This window comes from Octopus bimaculoides, chromosome 10 (assembly GCF_001194135.2).
Source record: "Octopus bimaculoides isolate UCB-OBI-ISO-001 chromosome 10, ASM119413v2, whole genome shotgun sequence".
NCBI lineage: Eukaryota > Metazoa > Mollusca > Cephalopoda > Octopoda > Octopodidae > Octopus > Octopus bimaculoides.
Window position 1 is genome coordinate 45,904,979 of NC_068990.1, and position 10,310 is coordinate 45,915,288.

A 10,310-nucleotide genomic window follows, 5' to 3' on the forward strand; every position below is an offset into this window, starting at 1 on the left:
GGGGGCTATTTTAACTTTCTTTTTCAGCTGTTGTTGTTATTTTTAGTTGTGTGGCCTGCCTGATGAGTCATATCTCATATAGCCTACTTCTCAAAAAAAAAAGGCTGCCTATGCCTGGTCCCTATCATCAACCCCAATATTTGACTGGTACTTTATTTTATCAACCTCAAAAGGATGAAAGGGAAACTGACCCCAGCAAGATTTAAAGCCCCAAGAAAAAGTGCCAGAGGATGTACATCAATAAATAATAGTACTATTGGTAACAAATAATACTTTTACTATAGACACAAGGCCTGAAATTTTGGGGGAGGGAACTAGTTGATTCGAGTGACCCCAGTGCTCAACTGGTGCTTATTTTATTGACCCTGAAAGTATGAAAGGGAAGATTGAACTCAGTAGAATTTCAACTGAGCATGCAAAGCCAGAAAAAATGCTGCTTAGCATTTTGCCTAGCATGCTAATGATTCTGCCAGTTTGGTGCGTTAAGGACAATGATAAATAATGACAATAAGATTGTATCTAATACAGGCCATGGCCAGAAATTTTTGGAGGAGAAAAATGTTCAATAATTCTTTAACTTGTACTTTATTTATTGACCCCAAAATTTTTAAACCTCCAAATTTAAGGATATGCACTATGCACAAGTGCCAAATGTTACCCATGTTTTCCTAGTTCCAAGTGTGTGATCACATTTCAAATGGTAGGACCTGAAGTAAGTTATATCTGTTGTCCGAGTTAACTGAGATGTATATACAGTCTGGCACTCTGTTGCTTATGACAATGAGGGTTCCAGTTGATCGGATCAGTGGAACAGACTGCTCGTGAAAGTAATGTACAAGTGACTGAGCCCTCCACAGACATGCATACTGTATACTATTAATGTAGTTTTCAGGGAGATTCAGCATGACAAGGCTGGCCCTTTGAAACACATGTACAACTTATTTTTGTCAGCTGAGTGTACTGGAGCAACATGAAATAAGACATCTTACTCAAGAACACAACATGCTTGTGGGTATTGACCTTATGACTTTATGATCAAGAGCAAAATACCCTAACCACAAAGCCTTCATACATGTATATATAACAAACAGTTTAAATCACAATAATAATGCTAAACTTTTCTATGATAGCAATGATATATTATAAAGATCTAAATTTTATACTGATGGTGAATACAATATTTACGATAGCTACCATGCATGGTTGCCCACGTTGGAGATCATATCGATCAATGTCTAACAAAATTTTGCTCATTTTGTTGATATGAAGTAAAATCAGATAATAAAAAGTGACAATGGTAGCAATAAAACATTTTTTGTTTTGCTTGTTTTGTTTTTGTTTTTTGTTTTCTTTTCCCATCTAGACAGAAATTTGTACTATAAATACAATTTCAACATAGTTTATATCCCTTGAAATTACAGATGAAACACTGTGCGAAGAGGCTTAATTTAAATTTCTTTTAATTTTTGAAAATTTGAAATGTTATGTTTCAGAATATTAAAATTCTGAATTAAAAAAATTTCCTAACAAAAAATTTTGAATAATTTGTTTTTTAAATTAAAAACAAAAGCATTTTGCTAGATCTTGAATGTCTAATGTTTAAAATTTCTTAACTCCAAAGACATTTTCTTTAACATGCATGATAAAATTATTGGAGAAATTTTATAAATCTATGCTTGCGAGAATAAATGGTGAAATGTATCACTGTAAAATAAATTTTGTGTATAAAGCGATGTCAAAGGTCAGTAAGGTCTCGTCTACATTTTCAATTTGTTGCAGGATGATGCCATTGCAAATGGATGAAATGCTAAAATTCATTTAACTCATCTTTGAAAAACTTTCTTGTTCTGTTGAGTTTAAGAGACTTTATGCTATGTAAGTCCAGCAACGAAATGTCTCTCCATTAAGCAATGACTTCACCAAGTACTGGCTTTGAGGGCATTGATCCATTATCTTGAGATATACGCTAGCAGTACTGATTCCAGTACAGGCTGTTCTGCATTTCTTCATTCATTCAATCAGCTCTTTTTCCAACTTCAGAAATGTTGCATACTCTCCTATATCTGCCTTCTTTCAACTTCAATATGTATTGAAATCTAAATTTGTTTTTGGATCATAATCAAATGCTTTTAAACTCAGAACATCTAAAATAATGATGATTAGCTGCCTGCTTCCCATTTCCCTCTGTAGCTGTCCCTAATTATTTTTTACACTACAAGCTAGTTTCAGTCAAGGAAATTTTCCCATTGACTGAGGACCAGGAGCATAACAAAACAATAAAATTCATAATACATCCTTTAATTATGACCTATGTGATATATGTATATTACATATATAATGCAAAAAACACCCTGCAGACTGCAAAAGTCAATAAAACAGAATTATGATTTTAAAATTTATTTTTCCTGTGTGGCCCAGCACCAAATGATTCACAGCCCAGGGGTTGGGGACCCTTTTTCAGTGTCTTATTGCATGACATGTTCTAGTAGAACTAATAAAAAAATAAGAAAGATAGTTTTTGAATTTGCTTCATTTAAGATGTATGAATAAATCTGACTAAACATAGATTGTAATACAAAAAAAGGGGCAATGTGTATACATGAATGCATGTACCATAATCAAGTGTGCCTGCGTTCACTTTGCTTGGCAACAAGAGTTGCTGATGTCGATAAATGATGATATTTATTTGATTAAATATATTTGTATATTGTGAAGGCACATGGCTTAGTGGTTAGGGTTTTTGCACTCATGATTTCAAGATTGTGGTTTTGATTCCCACACCAGTGGTGCATTGTGTTCTTGAGCAAAATATTTCACTTTAAGTTGCTCCAGTCCACAAAAGTCTAAATGGGTAACCCTGCAACAAACTGATGTTCCATTCAGGGGGAACGTTGGCTTGCCTGCTTAGTCAGCAACATGGCATCATTCAAAAGTTAAAATGTGAGGAAGCACATTGTGACCAGTAGTGTATAACTATATCTGATAGTCTGGTTGAAACAATGATGTACATATGTATATATATATATATATATATATATATATATATATATATATATATTTAACAAAATTACCTGAATAATACAAAAAGTTATGAAAGCTTTGACTGAAAAAACTACAATGCTAAGGAATTTTTTTGACATTGCCAGTATACCTGCAACACACTGTTGCAGTTGTCTATAATCAGGAAAAACAGGCCTGCCTACTTGACTCAATATTAGGCATTAGAATTTATTGAATGTCATTTGTGAAAACTACTCAAACTGGAAATTATAACTGAACAAGGGTGAATGTTAAGAGTGGAATCAGGATATTTGCTTAATTCTTGGTACAATGATGATGATGGTAGTGATGACAATTCAACCTATGCAATCTCATTTGGAGACTCAATCAATAGAGTCCACTTATTCCTTTTTTCCATCAACATAAAGGAGAAAATCATCCCAGTCACAGTGCTCTTCATTTTGAAGTTACATACATATTCATTGTGCATTTCAGTTTTGTCACAGTCTTTCAAAATGAAGAACGGATCTTAACTAAATTCACGATAGCAGCTCTTTCTCAGCTCTGTCAGTATTCTTTAAAACAAGTAGTGTCTACTGAAAATCACTTAGAAACACGTAACCTTGCAACTATTAGGCACATCATTTTGTAAATGATCAAAAACTATCAACAACTTCAAACAAATTGACACCTGGACATTTGTATCCAGACATTTTCATTCCAACAGATGAAACCACAGATTTGAATTATTGCTTTAAGTTTGCTTTGACATCAATATTGAATATTTGTGATGGGTGGCAGTAGCCATCAATGGGAAAATTAACACAGCTGAGTTCAACTTAGAAAGAGACTTGGTGCTACAATTATGATGTATTTTTGAAGGGGTTTAGCAAATAGATAGAACTAGAATGTGATATAGAAAAGGAAACCAATCTTAAAATTTACTTAACTGAGAGCTTATTTGTTACACTTCAGTACTCACAATAGAACACACACTCACACACACACACACACACACACACACACACACACAGGTTTACACTGTTTCCCCTCTATCAAATTCATTCACAATGCATCGGTCAGCCTAGGGCTGATAGTACAAGATACTTGCCCAAAGTGCCACACAATATAACTGAACCTGGAACAATGTGTTTACAAAGCTAGCTTCTTAAACCACACAGGAAGATCTTAAGAAGACCATGAATGTTCTTCTTTAGATTACTACTTTTGTAAGAATTCAGCTGTGATGTTGTTTAGCCATAGGTCAACCTTGAGAGAAACCAAATAGGCTTATGATCAAAGGTTGAGTGACCTCTTACAAGTTTACAAATTCCCTTTGTTGGCTCAATTGTAGCTTAGTGGATTAAGATACTGGCTGCATCCTCATAACAAATAAATTTACAGATCAATATCCTGTCTGAACAGCAGAGAGAAACATATATATAAAACATAAAGACAGTGGAAAAATCAAACCCTGCCTCCACTCCACTTTGCAAATGAGCCAAAACATTTCTTATACTGCCAATGCAAACAATTCTACCAATACATTTAGGAAATGCACACTCACCTTTTGTTTTTGATTTCCTTTTGCTATCCGTGAATGTGGGATAATCTTTCCAGCATATACTATATTTGTATTGCAATCGATTAACTCATAACATTGTGCAAAGCCTCCCTGCAAAGATGGAAAACAGAACAATAACAAAACTGAAGTATTTCATCGACAATCAAAGAATTTTATAAGGAACTTTCCTTTAAAATATAAAACTTTAATTTATAGTTTAATTTATATATATATATATATATATATATATATATATATAGGGAGAGAGAGAGAGAGAGAGACAAATAGATGTAGATTTAGCTGTAGATACACACACACACACATATATATTGCTGACATCATTAGAATTTAGAAATTTCAGGAAAAAGTGTGAAATAATCCTTTTTTAGAACAATGAAACTTGAAACAAATAAAGTTATGAATAATAGTATGTAAAATATTGGGTTAGTATAGGAAAAGTCAAAGGCTGCTCATAGAAAACAAACCTACGTCTTCTGTGAACAGTGGGCAACCTTCGACTTTTCCTAACCAAAGGGATTTTAACCCAACATTTACATACTATTAGTTATAGTTTCATTTACTTCAAGTTTGATTATTTCAAAAAATAATTATATATATATATATATATATATTCTGCAAGAACACATCTGCTGACTAGCCATAGAGAAATATTAGCTTATTCGGAAACAAATAAAAGTTGGCAACAGGAAAGGCATCCAGCCATACAAAATCAGCCTGAAAAAGCTCCACTTGACCCATATAAGCACAAAAAAGTGGATGTTAAAGTGATGATAATGATTATACACATACACATGTTTATATATATCATTATAGATATAGGATAAAGAATTATCAATTTATTAATAAATTAATAATTAATAATTTTACCAAGTAGTTCGGTATGGAAATAAAAAACGTTATCGGTAAAAACTTATACAAAAAGTTTTTTTATAATTATAAACATAATTAAGGGATCAGCGGAGATATATTGTGTTTGTTTGTGTGTGTGTGTGTGTGTGTGTGTGTGTGTGTGTGTGTGTATTTTGTATGTATGTATGTAGCTATGTAATGGACTGACTGCATGACCAGTGAGTTTCTGACGAAGGGTCATTTAGTACACCCAACATTTGTTAATGATATGTTAGGGAAAATTGTGAGGAAATGAAACAAAAGAAGCAACAAATAATTCTTAAACACATACATGCATACAAACACACACACACACACACACACACATTCACACACACACACATATATAAGCAAGCATAATTCTTAAACACATACAGACTCAGAAACCACTCAAAACTTAATTACACCACATGCTTTATTTAGAACTACTGACAATGGTACTTACATTGACTAACATTAACAACAACAACAATGACAGGAGCAATTTTATAATATGTTTGTTTTTTCTAAATTTTTACTACAGGGTTTTGAAAAAGGTTAATGTCACAGAATTGAGTACATCTACCTTCGTTTATTATTGATTCACTTATCACTATTTGTACCTACCTAAAGACTAGATGCCGCTGCTGAAATGGGCAACAGGTTAAGTGTACCATCCAAGAACTCAGAATGTAAAATGCTGGGTTAATTAAGTACCACAAAACATTCCTGTGAGACACTTAAACATTTCTGCCAATCCACTACTTCAAATTGGAATATCCTTTAATGTTAGTCATCCTGTATGTAAATATGACAGATGGCACTTTAATAGTTATATATGCAAGTCATTTCCCAATTAAATGTAAGTCCTTTAGCATAATAAGGGTCCCCAAACAACAAGCCACAGACTTGTACCAGTTCACGGATCATTTGGCACCAGACTACACAGAAAGAATAAATTCTAAAGATTTTATTTCTATTTTATTAACTAATGTAATCCTCAGTATTTTTGCCTTATATATGTATTAGATATCTGTAATAATTAAATTATATATTATACACTCCAGTGTGTTTTGTTATGCATGTGATCCCCACAGTGTAAAAGACATTGGAACCAGTGCTTTAACAATTATATACAAGTCTTTAGCAACTTGCCATAGTGGCATTTATCTCCAGTTTATATGATATTAAATAAATGAGATACAAATCTTCCTATCCTCAGATAGGATGGCAAGTGAGCTTTTCTGTGACAGTACTACAAGCTGATGAAATACTCACTGATTTTACAATACTGTCACTGTTTACAGTGACAAGTTATTTTAAAACTGAGATACAAATTTGTATGGCTGGGCTTGAGAATCATATGTATCAATCATAGACACAAAGCAGTGTCTGTGACAGGATGTGAACCACTGACCTCTAGGTCAGTTGTTCTGTACTCTATCGACTTTGTCATCCATGCTTTTTCTCTCTATCTCTCTGTGCAGGTACTGTAAGAATATTTTATTTTTATGTTCCTTGTTTCAAGGACTTGCTTATAAACATTGAGGAACATTGATAAAGACATAAGTAGCTACTTAAATTTTTGTTGAAGGTCACTTCTGTGTTTCCCAAACTATAGAGTTCTGAGAAGGCTGAAAGTTGTAACACTTTAAGCAACAATAAGCATTCTCTGTTTTAAACCTCTTGATATTTATAAACAATTATTATATACAATCTCTTGATGTAGTTTTCAATTTCCCTCTAGGCCTTCCTTTAGCTGCCATACGGATATATAATATAAAAACAAAAATGTAATGCCACAAAATAAAAAATAATAAAATAAAATAAAACTTGACAAGTAAGGAGGGCTAATGGTGTCGATCAGACTACATATATGAAATGGTGTCATACTTGATTGTATTTCAAATCTCACTTTAGAGTCAATTGCCCTTTGTTTTTTAATAAATGCATAATTTTTCTTTATTTTTTATTTTATTTCTTCATAATAGAGCTGCATTTGATATGTACACCATCTCATGTTAAAACATAATCTAAAACAACGCTTGGCCAAAAGAATATTAAACAAATGGAAATAAAGCGAACATTTCTTTTGCTTTATTTTTAAAAAAAAGTCTTTTAGTCAGGAAGACATTGCTCATAACCCTTTTTACAGGGTGTTCAAAACTAGTAGAAGGAAATGAAGAAGGTATACTGAAACAGGAGGCCTGATCTGAATGATTGCAATGGAGTGGACCCTACCAAAGGCATCCAAGATGCCAGGTGGCAGTGTTAAACCAGGAAACATATTAAATCGATAATTGTAGGATTTGAACTCAGAATGCCAAAAACTGGAATGAATTCCATAAAATTTTCAGTCCAATGTTCTGATAGTTCTACCAATCCATTGCATTGTTTTGTATTTTTTCCTCAACACCAGTCATACCAAAAAGGATGAAAGGCAAAGGTGACTTCAGCAAGATTTGAACACAAGAGTGATGCGAATCAAAACAGATACTGCAAAGCATTATATCTTAAGCTCTAATGATCCGGTCAACTCATGGCTTGATGGTTAGTATCTGATCAGCTGACTATTATACAACCAACTATCTATACAGTTAACTATAATAATAACTACAGTTTAAAAGAAACTTGAGTGTTTATATGAAAGTAAATGGCTCTCTGTTGATTTGGATGATGGGTATTTGTTTATTTGATCAACTGAACTACTATTCATTAAATTAGCTGGGTATTCCACAGACAGAATCAGCATGACACATTGTGTGACTAAGCTGAGCCTTTAAATTGCAGCTAAAATCCATCTGATGGCCTTTCAAACAGCTTCCATCAACCCAGTTTCACCCACAAGGCTTGAATGAACTTGAGACTATGGTAAATGACATTTACTCCAAGGTGCCATACTGGACAAAACTTCTTAACCATTTGGCCATGCCCTATCCGTATATCTTTTAGCTTTTACTTGTTTCAGTCACTGGACTGAGGCCATGCTGGGGCATCACCTTGGAGGGTTTAATCAAGCAAAATGACCCCAGTAATTATATTTTGTTAAAGTCTGGTACTTATTCTATTGGTTTCTTATGCTGAACTGCTAAGTTATAGGGACATAATGAAAAGAAACCAGCACCAGTTGTCAAGCGCTGGTGGGATGATAAACATACAGACACACACACACAAACACATTTATATATATACATACATATACACATGTACAAAGCATTATATCTCATGCTCTAATGATCCTGTCGATTCATGGCCTGATGGTTAGTATCTGATCAGCTAACTATTATAAAACCAACTATCTATACAGTTAACTTTCAGTTTCCATCTTTTAAATTCATTCACAAGACTTCACTTGGCCTGGAGCTATGGTTGAAGACTTTGCCAATGTGCTTTTTAACCACAGATTGATGCCTGTGTGTGTGTGTGTGTGTTAGTATATATATATATATATATATATATATATATATATATATATATATATATATATATATATATATATATATATATATATGTATGTATGTATATATACATGTGCACAACATAACATGAATCAGAAGTATTGAAATAAATTTAAACAGCTTAGAGGCCATTAGCTGTGATGAGGAACCAACCATATAGGAATGAGGAATGTAAACACATTTGTTCTGTGTTTTTGATCTGCAGAACAAAAGTGTAATGAATTTAAAGTATTTAAAATATATTTCAAGAAATTTAATTCACAGTATGTTTCATCCTCTATCTTTTACTTGTGTCAGTCATTAGATTGTGGCCATGCTGGTGCACTTCCTTAAAGGGTTTTTAGTCAAACAAATCATCCCCAAAACTAATGTTTTTTTTATTTATTTAAGTCAGGTATTTCCTCTACTGAACTCTTTTGCTGAACTGCTAAGTTATGGGGTTGTCCCCCACATATATGCCTTCTCATTAGTAATGCTTTCCTGTATATATACTTAAATGTAATTGCTTTTGTAAAAATATACTGCGCTTCATATTTGTGGCTCTGATGAAGCTATAAGGTGTTACTCAGGTACTCAACTATAAGTCCACTGCTTTGTATAGCAGAAACAGCTGTAAGCTAATGAAGTTCACATGATAATTGTTTATTGCTTTGTTATCTCTTTTTTCATATGTGTGTGTGTGTGTATGAAATAAAATGAGACAGCAAAGACAAGGCTGTGTGGAATTTTCTGGCTTACCTGCCACCTTGTGTCTTCTGGATATCAACACCTCTCATATATATATGTGTAGAAAATTCAAGCAAATGTGAAATAATTCGTTTTTGGAATGGGGAAATCCAAGACAAATAAAGACATAAATAATAACCTGTCTATATTAGGTTTAAAAATCCCTTTTTGATAGAAAATCTGTTTTAGCCCAATATTTATTTGCAATCATATATAGTTTTATTTGCTTCAAGTTTCACTGTTCCAAAATAGAATTACACACACACACACATATCTATACACACTTACATACAAATGTTTATAAATAAGACTAATGCAAGTGCACAGCTGTATGTATATTTATATATGTTATAATTGTAGATGAGTATCAAGATATAAACAGTGAGATAAAAATCGATAAAACACTCCAAAGATATACTACATAAGTGACAGTTAATATATCTGATTAAAAAAGTAGGGAACGTATATACCATTGAATGTGGAATATAGGATAGTAATGGAGAAGATATGAATGTGGAGAGAAGGAGGGTATGAGGAGATAAAGTGGAGATGCGAAGAGTGTGTTTGTGTGTGTGTGTGTGTGTGTGTGTGTGTGTGTGTGAGAGAGAGAGAGAGAGAGAGATGGAGAGAGAATTAATGAAAATGAAAATATAGGATATAAATGGGTTGTGTGT

At 33.1% G+C, this 10,310-nt stretch overlaps 1 protein-coding gene across 1 annotated transcript in view; it reads right to left on the reverse strand.

Moving 5' to 3' along the window:
- LOC106874129 (serine/threonine-protein kinase PLK1) overlaps positions 1 to 10,310 on the reverse strand; it is a 154,977-nt gene that overhangs the window by 79,169 nt on the left and 65,498 nt on the right. The window contains exon 2 of the mRNA XM_014921746.2: positions 4,568 to 4,675. Coding sequence (XP_014777232.1) covers positions 4,568 to 4,675 — 108 coding nt within the window. The remainder of the gene's footprint in view (positions 1 to 4,567; positions 4,676 to 10,310) is intronic.